General features: G+C 35.5%; 1 protein-coding gene across 1 annotated transcript in view; it reads right to left on the bottom strand.

Annotated features, from left to right (window-relative positions):
• The window catches only part of grb2a (growth factor receptor-bound protein 2a), an 89,202-nt gene extending 74,541 nt beyond the window's left edge, over window positions 1–14,661 (bottom strand). Inside the window, exons 1-2 of the mRNA XM_028818696.2 lie at window positions 14,479–14,661; window positions 9,391–9,602 (exon numbers count right to left, since the gene is read on the bottom strand). Of these exons, the coding sequence (XP_028674529.1) occupies window positions 9,391–9,468 (78 nt within the window). The 5' untranslated portion in view covers window positions 9,469–9,602; window positions 14,479–14,661. The remainder of the gene's footprint in view (window positions 1–9,390; window positions 9,603–14,478) is intronic.
• Window positions 14,662–16,029: the final 1,368 nt, after the last annotated feature.

Below are 16,029 nucleotides of genomic sequence, written 5' to 3'. Positions count from 1 at the left end.
GTATCTTTCTGGTCAAAGAAGGGCCAACTCCTGGCTCCAGTTCTCAGTCTGTTATTTTGCGAACCTACCTCTAAAGCAAAATCCTGTAGTTGAACTCTTAAATAGAACTCATTCAAGTTTTGCCACAACTGATAGTCAGTTTTGACCCCTACCAGTTCAATGATTGATTTCTGTATGAATGCCAGATATCATCTTCATGCCATTCCATAATCAGTCTGCTGTTCATTCTCTACCCCGTCCTTCTACTTCAGCTCTACCTGCTTTATTTCACGTTTCTGTAATTCGGCCAGTTGTTTTAATGTTCCATGTTAAAATGTTCTACTTTTTTCGGGTTGTCAATTTATTTAGTTCCCTGGTATTCCACTGATTGTTGTTTTGGTATATTGTGGCTGATTTAATGGGTATTATAATGTTCAGAAATTACTGTCAAATCACAGCAACTCAAAATTTACATGTTCAATTTTTAGCATATTTTATGCACTGTACTTGTGCATGTTACTTCACATTTTATGTGTTTTTGTATCTGTTTGATGCTTAAATGTTGGGAGGTGGGATTTTCAAAACATGTAACTTGCATTCTCCTGTTATTAGAATTAGTGATGCTCCAATTGACTGGCTACCAATTAAAATTGGTTGGATATTCACTAGAAAAGACTCAATTGATAAATGATAAATTGGCCAATCACATATAGCGGTTATTTTTGAGCATCTGCTTTTCTAATGTGTACAGTAATTTAGCGGTAGTTCTTTATTTGAGGTATTACAGTAGCTGAATAATGCATGTATTTTTTTGTTGCAGACTTCCTGTAAAAAGAAGGACTTTACTAGCGAGAGAAAAAACTGGAATAATAGCCTTTACATTAACTAAAGGATTTGGAGGAGTCATCTTGTGCAATTAGAAAAATGGCAATAAAATCTACTTTAATGAATTTTGTCTTTTAAAGCAAACATTGCTTGTCTGAGTTTGGACAGTCAGTAAGTTTGTGTTAAGTGCAACAGCTTATGTTTTTAATTAGAAAAAGATGAAGAACTTAACAATGCTTCATAGTAAAGAGGCTTGTTAAACAGCAAAATCTATCCATTTTAGTTGAAACGTGTAAAGCATGTTAGCTTTACATCTTCTTGATATACATCTTATCAACAGTTGACAGATTACAAACTTAAAAAAAGCCACCAGTTTGTTTCTGTGTGTCACACTAAGTTTTTGTAGGAAACAAGAACTGCACAATTAAAATTGGAAATCTAGATTTATAATTACACATCAAGAATTAGGAATGCCTAGCTGGAACACAGAAAAAAGGAAAAAAAAAAAAAAACTAAAAAAAATTTAACTGCAAAATGCTGTAGTGCAATTAATGGCAAAAATAATTAAAATCTAGAATGCATGTATATTTACATTTAAGCAGTGTTTAACTGCCGATATCAATTAACTGAATCAATGTGTGAGAATATACAGTATATAATTTCTTTTGTTATACAAATAATGAATTTTTTTTATTTTTTTTATTTCAGCTTTGGTATTTAAACAGTGGGCAATTAGAAGCATTTTATTTTATGCCATGTTTCATGGATAAAAATACTATAATAAAATACACAGAAAATATTTATGTTGACTGGACAATACACCTATAGAATTTAATTTTCTTAATTATATGGTCTATAGTTTAATTATAAAAATACTATAAAAATTAAACCTTTAATACAGAATTACTGCTTCTCTGTGTCTGTTTATGGCGGAGCTAAACGGAATAAGTTTTTTAAAGGGATAAAGAAATAAAAAAAAAATCTCAATTGGCTAATTCAGTAACATGTTATCAGTGATCGGTAGGACTGTGTTTTAATAATAATAATAATTCTTCGCATTTATATAGCGCTTTTCTCACTACTCAAAGCGCTCAGCAATTGCAGGTTGATGTCCTGATTCGATTCCGATACACAATGCTTCATTTCAATTCTATATCAATTTTATCTTGACAGGATTAGCATGCACCAATGTATTAGAAATGGTGGCTTTTTTTTTTTTTTTTTAGAAATTACTTAACCATGCATACAGAGCATTAAGGTGACAAATTTCAGCAACACTTTATTTGAAAGGTGTCCATATAGTGACTTCATAACACATGCATAAGCATGGAACGACATTTAAAAACACTTAACTTCAGTATTTGGAAAAGGTGGAATACCATTGCTCTTTAAAAAAGAAAAAAAAAAAAAATTGAAATTAAGATATAGAAAGACTTCCTGCTGTAATTGTTCAGTTGCCCACCTGTAGCAGTCATGTTAAGGAGTCTTGAAAATCTGTCCTCGCAGTCCTCAGACAAAAAGCAAGCATTTTAAAATAAGGATCTAGAGCTCCAACTCCAAAAAGCTTTGCAGTATCAATCAACGGAAAGCAGCCAATGCAGAGTGTAAACATGGATGATAAATTAGACTGGACTGCCAATACTGATGCGCTGTGCAAGAAAGGACAGAGCCGACTATACTTCCTTAGAAGGCTGGCGTCCTTCAACATCTGCAATAAGATGCTGCAGATGTTCTATCAGACAGTTGTGGCGAGCGCCCTCGTCTATGCGGTGGTGTGCTGGGGAGGCAGCATTAAGAGGAAAGACGCCTCACGCCTGGACAAACTGGTGAGGAAGGCAGGCTCTATTGTTGGCATGGAGCTGGACAGTTTAACATCTGTAGCAGAGCGAAGGGTGCTCAGCAGGCTCCTATCAATTATGGAGAATCCACTGCATCCACTAAATAGTATCATCTCCAGACAGAGGAGCAGCTTCAGCGACAAACTATGTGACTCTTCAATTCCACCCGGGGGTGTAAACGTTAACATTTAACATTATACAAAGTTATTGTCTGTTTTTCACCTGCATTATTATCATTCTTTAATTTAATATTATTTATTCTATCATTATGCTGCTGCTGGAGAATGTGAATTTCCCATTGGGATTAATAAAGTATCTATCTATCTATCTAAACAACCATACTCCAATATATTTGCACAATAGCTTAAATGTTTTATCGTAACTATGTATATGCAAGTTATCTATAGGTCACAAGTCATGCTTTTTAAAATAGTCTTTGAAATAAACCAACATACATATAAAAAAATATTTCTTCTGCCAAATTCCTCCATCCATTGTTAAAGCCAAGAAGCAAAAGCTACATTCAATTACAGAAGCCAAAGACAAGGCTGGAATCCATATTTCTTAAAAGTTGAGAACTTATTAATCAAACTATCCATCCATCCACCCTCCCTACCTCAAATATACTTAAAGGTATTGGTCCAAGCAGGCAAAAAGCCTTCACTGGCAATTCAAGAATCAAGGCAGGAACCAAATAAGGATGCTAAATAAATATTTCAAAATGACATTTAAAAACCATCTACAAACACAAACTCTAAGTATGTTGTTATGGGAGCATTTTCCACCCCCAACGGAGAGAGAAAAAAAAAAAAAAAAAAAGATGGTATCAACCATTTTAAAACTTGACAAAATAACATTCATATAGCTAAATGTATATGGTTGGGGCAAGAGAAAAAACAAAGTGTAAGTACTGCACACAGTTTTTGGTTTACGAATACCACTTTTACAATACAAACAATATAAGAATGCTCATATTTTTCTATTGACAGCACACAAAACATTTAACTACCAAAGAATTACAATGTATTAATTAGGATCAATTAAAATTAACAGCAACATCTAGAAATAGAGGCCTGAATTTCATTTCTGAAGGGACACAAGTGAAGGGATTTATTAAATTTTAATGTGTTAGAGAATCATGATTATCTAAACAAGTACATGTACCGATTTGTTCACTTGCATTTTGTGGATTGCATGTGGAGTAACTGAAAACACACTACTTAATACCAATACAAAAAAATTAAAAACTGAAACATAACAGTGCCACATCAATAAGTGAATCGCTTTACTCTTCAAAAACTTTTGCATCCATATGTGGGGGAGACATTGGATAATAAACATTGACTTAAAAGATGGATTCAAGGAGAAGTCAAATCAAACTTCAAATATTACTAATAATCCTTTTATTTTCCAAATTTTTCTCCCTTTTACATTTCTCTTAAAATTTAAGATTACCAGTGAAATTAAACTTGTCACTGAAAATTAATACTTGCAAATTCCTGTAAAACATTCCGTATTGTGCCATCTCACCACCCCCCACCCTGCAAAGGAAATCACAGAAATTCTAACTTTGCTACAGTCAATGCCTGTATGATAACCCAGAGTCATCCATTAAATCAGTCATCCATTGACACTAAGTGCAGTAATTAACAGTAAGTGGGGTGTGCAACCCATTCATTCACACACCATTCAAATACAGGTTGTATGTGCTTTCACTATGTTTGTTACGATTTATACAACACTGACTTAAAAAACCCAGCTAATGACACAAATTTAGTGCTTGCCGATTAGTTATCAGCAATGAAGTTTAGTACTAACCACACTTCTCTGCGATTATAAACTTCTATACATTATAAGTCATATCATTAGATGTGCCTTGTACCTCAAATAGGAAACTAAATCACAAATTTCTAGTCAACATAGACAGTTTTCAAACATTAATCAAATAAAATTTTGGAAAAAATTCACGGTACAGGGATAGCCACATCATTCAAGGCTTGAAATAAGATTTTCTTACTTCCTAGGGTCCACTGCAGCCATTATGGAAACCTGCTTCCTGTGACCCTAAATTGGATGTGCCAGTTAGAAAAATGTATGGATTGTTCTAAGAAAAAATGGTACCTTGGAGGAAGACAGAAGACAAATTTACTCACAATATACAGGTAATGTCTAACTCCTTCATTCAAATGCATGACGACAAGTCAAAATAACTGCAAGTCATAGCTGATCAGTCATATCATTATGCTCTCAAAGCATACCTGAATCATGTGTTTTTATTCCTGAACTCATTCCATGGTAAGATAAAAAGGCAATTACAAAAGCCTTTTTTGCCTTCAAACAACAGCGGGATTTTCCCCAATTTATTAAATCAAACTACGGGAGATTTTTAAATAATTGGCACTAATCCCGAAATCCATGCTGAAATTCAAGCCCTGCATAAACACAATTCAAGTGTGTTAAAACTAATCTGTGTTAGCCACCGAGTCTAGCCATTGTGGGAGTTTTGAAATATTGTCTTCTTCATCTCTTAATTTCTTCAAATGAGCACAAAGTATGGAAAAAGTTTTGAAATTTATCGAGATACATTTTAGTTTTTTTACATTACTATTTTTACTTGCTACATGTGTGGATGCATTACAAGAATGTGAAGCTTTTTTATTCAATTTTTCATTACTGTTAAATTGTAAAGCAACAAAAAAGGGAAAGACATTTTCATATTCAAAAAACACCTCCTCCACCAGCACCCATTCAAAACATGAAGCCTTTGATTTTTTTTTATTTGGGCTAAAAGTTAAAACTATTACCACTCACAGATGATCGAATGGTCAATTTAACACACACTAAAAACCATGTACAAATACATGCACTATCAAAATAGCAATACTGGTAGGCCTTTTTGATTTGAAAGAGTACACAGATTTTAATTCTAAATGAAAGGGTGTTGGAGATTTTTAAAATAAAATGTATTATAATTATATAATATATATATATAGCGTTACCTGGTAGGTAACCACCCATACAATCAGATTGTGATTCAGACTACAAATGCCATGGGAAAAATAATATATAAAAAATTAGAGACTGTTCACAAAATTCTCCATATTAGTAGAGGAGGAGGGCTGAGATAACCTAACATTAAAGAAATATTTGGAATGCAGTATTGATTATATATTTGAACTGTGTCTTGGTTATGCAATCAAAATTAACATGCTGAGCTCACAATTCTGCACTAAAATTCAAGCCACTTAAAGGTTTTAACGTTTAGGTCACACTGGATATAAACTCATTTAACAAAAAGTATTTCAACCAAAAAGCTTAACTAAATCCTGGATGAAAACAACTGAACTAAATACACAACTTCTTTAATACGAGAATCAGGCAAATCACAGAAGATAATGAACACACAATTTGACAGTTTTAAAGTAGCTTACAGGAAATGACCGAGTAAAGAAACTGAAAATGAAAGAAGACCACCGATTGGTGGAAAAAATTATTAATCACTGCAAAGACGACTGTTTCATGTGGTCTTCACAGATAGAAGGTTACAAACTTCATAGCAGGAAAGAAGAAGGAGAAATTTATATCACCTAAAATTAAAAAGAGTGTCGCCTTCTGATTTATGTATGCAAAACGTACAAAATTTGGGACAGGCATTGCCTCTGTGATCAATTGTATTAAAATTATTCCAACTCTTTCATTGTGCAGTCAAAACAAAGTAGCATTAATATGAACATTGATGTCTGTTTAATAACCTGTTTTTTATATTATATATATATATATATATATATATTCACGGCATTCATAGTCTGTGTCACAATCTGATTGTATGGGTGGTTTACCTACCAGTATATATATATAAATAAAAACTTTAGTGACAGTGCTGCTTTGCAGCTTAATGAGAATCTTTACTTCACACATGGAGCCTAATTTTGGCTGTTACATGTGTGTGAAAAACCACCTTGCTCATTTTGCTTTGATTTTCTCAATTCCACTTCACTTATAAATTCAGTTTCAATAAATAGCAAAAAGGAAAAGAAATCTAAACCATGGTGAAGTTATACAAGCTTACTGCTCGAGTTTCTTCTGTGACATCATGCATGATTTGTCAATGAATTAGTGGAAGGGTGAAACACAAAGACTGTTATATACAGCTTTTAGTTTTCATTTAGTTGCCTTTGACTAGTCTTGCCTATACCCTAAGTAATCCGTTTTAGATAAGAGTTGGCAGGGACTGTCTTGCATGTTTCACAAGTTACTGAATGCACAGAAGTTTTATGGCCAGTGGTGTGTGTGTGTTTGAGAGAGAGAGACCACTGCAAGTGAGGCTTCAGCATGACTGGAGCATTCATGCATCTGCTCTAACTGGCAGCACACAAACACTTCTTATGGCTTCCCCACATGTAGTATGACTGCAGGTCTGTTACAGTTAACTGGAGGAACACGATTACACTCTTGAAATCCAAGTCATATAATGACATATGGAAAAAACTGGAAATGGAGATGTAAACTTTTTATTTCAACTTTGACTACTGAAATAGTAAAACGAGTCAACTACATTCTAAACTTAGATTTATACAAAACAGCACAAGAGGAAAGAAATACTCCACTGAATAAATTATTATGGAATGTAACAGCCATGTCTGCTGCCTCAAGCAACATTAAATACCTGATACAAGTTTAAAGGATCACAAGCTACATGAAGACATCTCTATATACTGTACATACAAGTTGTAGTACTGTTCACAAGTACAGAATGCTGTGATACTCCTCTGTATTACATAATGAATCTATCCATCCACCCTTTTGTTCAAAGAAACACTACTCCTGGTTGCAGTAGAACACATTGTCACTCTCTCCTCTACATTAGCCATAATTTTTACTTCCTTGTTCAAATTCTGGGGTTACCTTGAGTCCTCTAGTTTAGCAGTTAGTTTGTATTCGTGCAACTTAAAAGTGAGCCATTATTGAAAGAGGAAGTATGCAACTCTTTGACCAATGAACTACTTGCACAATCTTGCTTACCATTTGATAAGCACAGCACTTACATTTGCAGCTCAAAACAAACTAACATTTATCAGATAAAAGCTTTGCAGGAATCTGAAGTTGTAAAAAACTGAATTAAAGGCATACAGTATTGGTGAGAATGACATTTATTAAGTGGTCAAAACAACTATGATATGGTAAATAATGTGTACTTAATTGCATCTGAAGTAATTCGGTTATGCTACAACTTTTACATTAATGAAGAATCAAAACAAGCAAGAAAACTACAATAATGAATTCTCTCAAACACTCCATAAATGCTTGATTTAACCCTTTGATTCATACAATCACACCAATATGATGATTCGAGTATTCCCTGAAGGCTGCAACCTAGGTCTGCATTAAATCACTCATTTACATTCATTAGCGATTCGTATTAGAACTATTTCAGACGTGTATGCAAAACAGGGTAAACTCACAAACAAGTTAAATTAAAAAAAAAAAGGTAATTGCACAAAAAACATTTAAAAAAAAATATAAAGTGCACTTTTTGAGCATAACATCTGTGACAACATGTCACTTCAATGTGATAAACCACTGTGCAGAACAGCAAGTCACATTACATTAATGGTAATATAATAAGCCACAATGTTATAACAACAAACTGATACTATACAGCAAGCTGTAGCAATTTCAGTCTCGCAGTTTTCACCATTTTCTACCGCCCATGCTAAAGGCCTAACACCAAAATACAACTTGTGAATGATGTGCTTCAAAACAGTTTTTAGTGCCAGAAACAATGCCCAACACCACATGATTTGCACCTCCTTCCAATCAATCCCTCGAACGCATATGTCACCAAGCACCTGAACTCCCTCAGACACGGTTCAACTTATGCAGGGGATGGTGGAAGGTGGGAGTTTGACAGAGGCGGCGCACATCACACCATAATGCAGATGCGTGAAGGTGAGCTCAGGGAGGAAAGAAACCTCCCGTGGCCCAGAAGGGGAAACGCTGTTTGCCTGCTTGTACCTCTCTGTATATACCAAGCATCTATTGCTTTGACCGGATTCCTAATTGAAATCCTTTCCATTTTTTTCTTGAAAAACGTACAAGAAAGCACAAAAGTGAACTGCAGCTAAAATAAAATTAGCGTCACTTGCCTAAGTAGTGTAACTAGCTAGCAGTATATTATGTGTATAGTTTAATATAGTAAAGACCGGTAATCGGGCCAGGCGGGTAATGATATCAGAGAGGTGTAGTGCCCTTCTGAGAACATGTCTCTATGGCAGCAGACCGCAAGAATTAGACAGTAAAGCAGTACAACAGTAGCATATCTTAACAGATAAGAGTAGGCCATTATTCAGGCCAGCCGGTTCCTTGCATGGGCCTTCAGGTATATACCGCTATGAGTCTGGCACCAAAAACAACCTTCAGAGTTCAAAAGGTTTTTTTTTTTTTTTTTAAACAAACTTTTTATTCGATGTCCATGATATAGCCATGAAGAATAAACAACATCACATGTAGAATACACCACAATGCATCCTCCAGCCCTGCATTCAATTCATCCTAAATAGACATGGTGAAACTAACAAGTGGTGAAGTGAAGTGTGGGGAGAACAGGTATGTGTGGGGTCAGGTTGCTTGGGGAAGTTTGCAACAATACAGATACAATAAAAACCAACATAACAATAAATAAATAACTTATTATTACACTGCACAATGAATTATTGCTGTGGCAAAAAAAAAAAAAAAAACCTGATACCTTGAGGATGTCTCCACGTTTAAAACTGAGCTCATCATCTGCAGTTGCTTTAAAATCATATTTGGCAACGGCCTCCATGGTGCAGGTTAATTTATACAAAGGAATGCAAGATACAGTTTTATCAATAAAGAAATCTCTATCCTCTCCCGGCTCTGACCCACTCCTCCGGGGCGAGTATTATTCTTCTTACATACAGATTCTCTCTGAGGTTCCTGCAAAAAAGAAAAGTGAGTTTAGTTTTTTTTATATATATATTATATATATAAATATATAAATGGTTAAAATCTTTTTCAGCATAAAATACATAGTAAGAAGGTAAATAAAACAACACTGAAAAGCAACTGTTCCCCCAAAGGAAAATTGAACCAAAAAGTCAACAAACCTACACAACACAAACAAGTGCCATTATCACATTCAAACTATCCACGGCTCGTTGATAATTTTTGTCAAAGGAAAGCTTTATCAAGCACTACACTAGAACTGTCAACGCAAGCTATTATAAGAGAAAAGCAAATGTTTAGCTACCTGGGTCCTTCCTTAAACAAAACATGTGCAAAAAGATTAAATGCAACCTAACATGATTGTCACTGCTTACATAAAAAATGCAATTACCAAAAATGAAAATATGAAAAATATTTCAGAATTTGAATATTACATTTTGTTTCACTCCACTTTAGAACTCAGCGGAAAAAAGAAATAAAATTGAGAACCATTCCAAGGTTAATAAATAACTCAATACAAACACAAAAGTTAAACAAGACACCATGGTAAAGCAATTGAAAGATAAACACACAGCTAAAAAAAGTGACAAAGATTACTGCACAGCATGCCATCCATCAATCCATTTTCCTAGCCTGCTGACTTCAGACAACAACTCTAACTTATATTCACAGATTATCAAAACATTAACATCAAACACAGCAGTACTAAGTCACTGATAACCACTATTCAATTACAGATCTGGGGGGCTGTAGGTTTTCACTAATATCACTTTCTTAATTAGAATCTATTTCTTTGCTAATAAAGCCATGTCTTTTTTTTTTTTAAGCTTTTCTTTAGTTAACCCACTTATTATGAATGTAGAGAAATGCCAAGCAAGAGGACACCTTTTATTGGCTAACTAAAAAGATTATACAATATGCAAGCTTTCGAGGCAACTCAGGCCCTTTCTTCAGGCAAGATGACATTCATAATGGCTAACATGGTACAACACCCTAGTACTCCACTTTTCATGATTCTTAATCATAATATGCTTTGTTCAAACATCTGCATTTAGGTTTTAATTGTTTCCTACTGCCTTAATAAGCCAACAGTTAATGCTCTTTAATAAAATCCCTGTGTGCATCCAGGTGTCCGTCTTCTGGTGAAGTGCGCATGCGCGGGGCACGGTGCGATGCGCGATATTACTGTCAGAGAAAATTAAAGGCATATTACCGACGCGCACGCCTGTATTACCGCCAGAGAAAATTAAAGATATATTACGGACGTACAAGACAGTATTACTGTCACAGAAAATTAAAGACACATAATACACGGCGGCAGCCCACGAAGAACGGTCAGCTCAGCACGTAAACATCAACAAAGGAAAGGCTGAAAGACAAAGAAAAATACGACCAACAAACAGAATGAGGTCAAGGTCCCTTGCCATTTAATATTGACTGTTCCTACTAATGTTTATGCACTACTGTTCTAACGCCCGTTATTGTAACGGGCCTAATGGCTAGTAAGATATAAATGACAAAGGAACCACTAGCTCTACAGCTACATTGGTTCCGTTTAAACCTGAGCATATGTATCATGACACTTCTGTCTTAATAAAATGTTTGATAAATAAAAGAGAAAAGAGAAGGTTTACATTCGCTCCAGTGCACAAAATATATGGATAATGTTCTTAGAAAATGAAAAACTACATACAATGTGACAAAGATTTGTCACACTGTACTAGAGAAAAGCCAAGCAAAATGACACCTTTTATTGGCTAACTAAAAAGATTACAATATGCAAGCTTTCGAGGCAACTCAGGCCCCTTCTTCGTAAGGGGCCTGAGTTGCCTCGAAAGCTTGCATATTGTAATCTTTTTAGTTAGCCAATAAAAGGTGTCATTTTGCTTGGCTTTTCTCTACATTCATAATGGCTAACACGGTACAACACCCTAGTACTTCACACTGTACTAACAATTCATATCCTTAAACACCAAATTTCATTATCAGCAAGGAATGGCCTCCAATTAGGAAATTGATTGTTGTGAGTGTGACCCTCCAGGACCAAAACTGAAAAGCAGTGCATTAATGTATAAGGTGATAATGAAGAGATCATAAATGCTCAACTGATTAATTCAAGACAAACTGGTTCACAAACATCATTTCACGTGAGACAACTGAGTATTTGCTTCCAAGGAATTCCAATTTGAACAATGCCTAAGCACATGCTCCCAACCTCTCTCTCTTAATCGAAGAGCAAATCAATGAAATGGACAGCTATTAATCTTACTGACAAGGTTACTAAAACTGATTAACTTAAACATATTAAACTCTGTATAGCAAAAATAAATGTAAATAACCCACATCTGATGCTACTTAAATTTATGCAAGTGAAGAGGAATCACTGAAACGTTACTTTCCAAATACAGAATATTGTAATCACTAGCGGAATAAATAAGAGGTTCACTTCCACAAATTTTAAAATATTCAGCAGAATAGAAAACCGTTACTAAACAAAGATTATGCAATTGATGCAAAAAATAAATAACAAAAGCAGTTTATATCAATTATCAAAATTGTCTGCTGTAGCCCTTAAGAACAATGCACCTCTAAATCCAGCAAGCCCTGGCATCATTTTAAGGGTGGTAAACAAATCTGACAAAAAAGGATTACCCTACCTTGCTTTTTTTCCTATAAACCAAATGTCTTCATACCAATTAGAATTTGCAAAGCTTTTACCCACTTTTGCTTCTATTAACAACGAAAGGGTTATAAGTTTACATATGGAAGTTATTTGGTAGATTGGGGTTTCCAAGTCCTCACCTGGACTGCCACAGTGGTCACAGGCTTTCATTTCAACCAGTTTCACAAATCAGTGGGTCACTTGGGTCTCAATCAATCAATCTGTTTCGCTGCTTTGTTTTTTCTTATTCTGCATTTTGAAAAGTGCTCTAATATGATATTTGCATTCAGAAGAAATATAAAATTACGACAAACTACTTTGAAAGCTTAACTTCCTTTTACCATTTTAATTTCAATTAACCCCCTCTTCTCTGTGGAGTTTGCTCTTTAAATTGTATCCAAATACTGACAGCGGCAAGCTGGGCAGACACGGGTGCAAATAACAGAGAATGTTAAAGCAGAGCTGCTACTTCAACGTTACATTCATCTGTGTACTGATTAGTAATAAAAGGTTAGCCCTCAGGTTCAGTCCTTTGGGCCGCCTTAACCGCAAGGGTTCATTCCCAAACACCTTCAGCTTTTAACTGGACTCCTGCCTTTCTTTACTAAACAAGCGGCTGTTTTCCCCGTTTCTGATTTTTGTGTCAATCCAAAAATGCCCAAATTATCACTTTTAGGGATGTGTAGGAAGAATTTGACGGTACGAGAGATATTCTTTATTTATGATTTTTCTTTCTTACCTTACAAGTGAATTTTATACAAAAGTAGCTGCTTCTCTTTAGTACTCGGTGTCATTTGCATCTGTACTGCACACCACTAACTGTCAGTATTTGGATACAATTAAAAGAGTAAAGTCCAGTGGAAATAGTTAAATAGAAAGAACGTGGTAAATGAAAGCGGACATTTAAAAAAATATGTAAAAATGCAAATTTCTGAATTTTTTCAGATCTAATTATACTAACACTTATTTCTGAAGGCAAACTAAGAGAGGAAAAATACTAATTAACAAATTAGATCATTCAGAAGACAGACTGAATCATTTATTTGTGAAACTGGTTTGAATGAAAACCCGCAACCTCACTGGTACCCCCGGACTGAACTTGGAAAAATGCAAATTTCTGAATTTTTTTAAATCTAAATTATAATAATGCTTATTTCTGAAGGCACACTAAGAGAGGAAAAAGACTAAAAATTAGATCATTCAGAAGACAGACTGAATCATTTATTTGTGAAACTGGTTTGAATGAAAACCCGCAACCACACTGGTACCCCCGGACTGAACTTGGGGTCCCCTACTGTAGACCTTAACGGCTTGCTTAGTTAAATTGTTAACGTAAGCCAGGCGGACAAACAATGCACCGTGATATTCCTTGTATTTTTATTAAAAAGAAAAAAAATACACAAATGTTAAATGATTAAAAAGACGTTTCTCTTATACTGCACACTAGAGAAGGAAGTACCGCTAGGGAGTTTAACATTGGTAAGTCGTCCTCAATCGGCATTCCGTACTTTTATGAAAGCGCTTTGCGACAGGGCACACAAAAATTAATGCAAAAAATGATCAGGACACTTCCCTATGCGGATATTTATTTCGCGAAGGTTTCATAAACATAAACACACACACAGTGGGCCGCAGACACACCCGCGACGTTATAAGAGAGGCCCTAAAAGTCTGACATGACAACGGGGGTTTAACAGTAAGGCTTACGGCGATTCTTTGATTCATTTTGAACGTCAGTTAAAAGAAACGCCACGTTCCTAAAAGTCACTTAATTTTGCTAGGAATTATTTACCGGTGCACAAAATAAAGACTCGAGAAAAACAAACAGAAATTACACTAATGTCTCCTACAGGCGAATGTACTCTTATGATATTTCAACTAACACCAACAGTTCCCGAGTCACCCAACCACTGCATGAAAATCATCGCCGCTAGGCGACGGTTTCGGTGGCGCCTCTTTGGCCGGAATTCCACGCACGAGCTAGGCTTGGGACAGAGGGGGCTGTCACCTGCGTTAACATCACGCATATCAACACTCCAGTCGTCAGGACAAACGCCTCTCGCTAAACTCTTTTGTCATCTTTTTTTTTTCTTCCCTCATCCGTCTCGTTTTCTTTCTCTTTGGCAGTTTCCTCCCTGTCTCGAGGTTCGACAGAAAACACAACAGAACATTCGAAACACTCATCCGAGACGAGAAACAACTCACCACGCTGCTTTCCTCGCGTTATCCGTTAACAATTTTTCAGAGATGTGTTTTGTTGCGTAGGAGGGATCTGGTTTGGAGAAACTTTAGAAACCATACAAGCCCCTATTTCCTCTTCCTTCTAATGTTTTCTCTTCTCTTGGTGTTTTTTTTTTTTTTTTTTTTAACTCTCCTCCTCCTCTCTCAGTATCGCGACACTTGGGAGCGGACGTTGAAAAGAGAAGAGAGAACATGCGAGATCAACGACGCGAAAGAAAAAAGGTTCCGCCCAACATGTCGTCTCGGATATGGTGATTGGCAGTTTGAAGTCTGTGAGGAGTTGTGATATTAAATTGTTATCTGAATTGATGACAACACCACTGTTGTTTAATTTTATATTCTTTTAAATTAGTTACATACCTAGATCGTGCTATTATTTTAAGAATCTCTCTGCGACATTCTCTAAAAAAAAATAATGCTTCGCCAGCTGAAAAAAGTAACGGACAACAGTGACAGCCAATAGCGAAAAAGTTTCAGGGAATAAAGCCCGCCCTCCATTGCTGCGTCGTTCATTCTCACGCACGCGCTCCTCGACCGTATTATACCCAGTAGTTGCGACACTTTTATTTTAGCTAATGTCTTTATACAAGGTAACTTGCAAAATCGAGATAAGGTACAGGTGTTTAATATCGATAAAGAATGAGCACAGGCAACATTAAGTGGTTTGCTGAGGAAGAGGTGGGAAATGAACCGGTAAACTTGTGGTTTACACTCCAGTGACTTAACCATTACATCATGCCTACTTTTATCTTTGAAAGCTTCTGCTTTGAGATCGGTTTAATTTCCTTTCACAGCCGCAGCGTTTGAAATAAGAAAAATATCGTGTCGGTTTGGTGGATAGGTATGGAAATAAGAAATCTTACTGAAGAACAGGTTGTCTCAATACTACTTCTTACAAAATTAACACAAGTAATGACCTTAGACTGCAGGGGTCTCCAACTCCAGTCCTGGGCTGCAGGTACTGTGTACAGTACTGTGGCTGCAGGTTTTCATTCTAATTCTTTTCTTAATTAGTGACCAGTTTTTGCTGCTAATTATTTCCCTTTATTTTGATTGACTTTTCTTGAGACTGATTGTTGAATTGATTCTTTTATCCTTAAACGGCACTTAAACATAAATTTGATGTGAAGTGAGCCACCAGTTGACCAACTAAGTCGGGGCCTCAAACTCCAACCAACTTCATTTCATTAAGTTTCTTAATTTGAAGCCAATTCTCGTTAATTAAACCTTGTATTTAATTCCATGACACTCATTCTGCCATGGCAGACATTTCCAAAATTGTTGATTTTCTTTTTTTAAGAGCACCATAAAAATGTTTTATGGACCTGAGCAGATCAAAATTACTGAGGCCTTCACCTTTCTTTATTTTCAGTTATTGTGTGATGGATGCAGGTTGTTGTTTATGTGTCATTTTGTGTCTTAATATTGTTTGGTTGCTAATTAAGGAAAAAAGAAATGATTAAAGGGCCTGAGTCTTGAGTTAAGAGTGGAGAAGAAGTGTACTGGTGCCGATAT

The sequence above is a fragment of the Erpetoichthys calabaricus genome, chromosome 14 (genome assembly GCF_900747795.2).
Source record: "Erpetoichthys calabaricus chromosome 14, fErpCal1.3, whole genome shotgun sequence".
NCBI lineage: Eukaryota > Metazoa > Chordata > Cladistia > Polypteriformes > Polypteridae > Erpetoichthys > Erpetoichthys calabaricus.
Note: the sequence above shows the minus strand (reverse complement) of the source record. Positions and strands in the feature narration are given on the sequence as shown.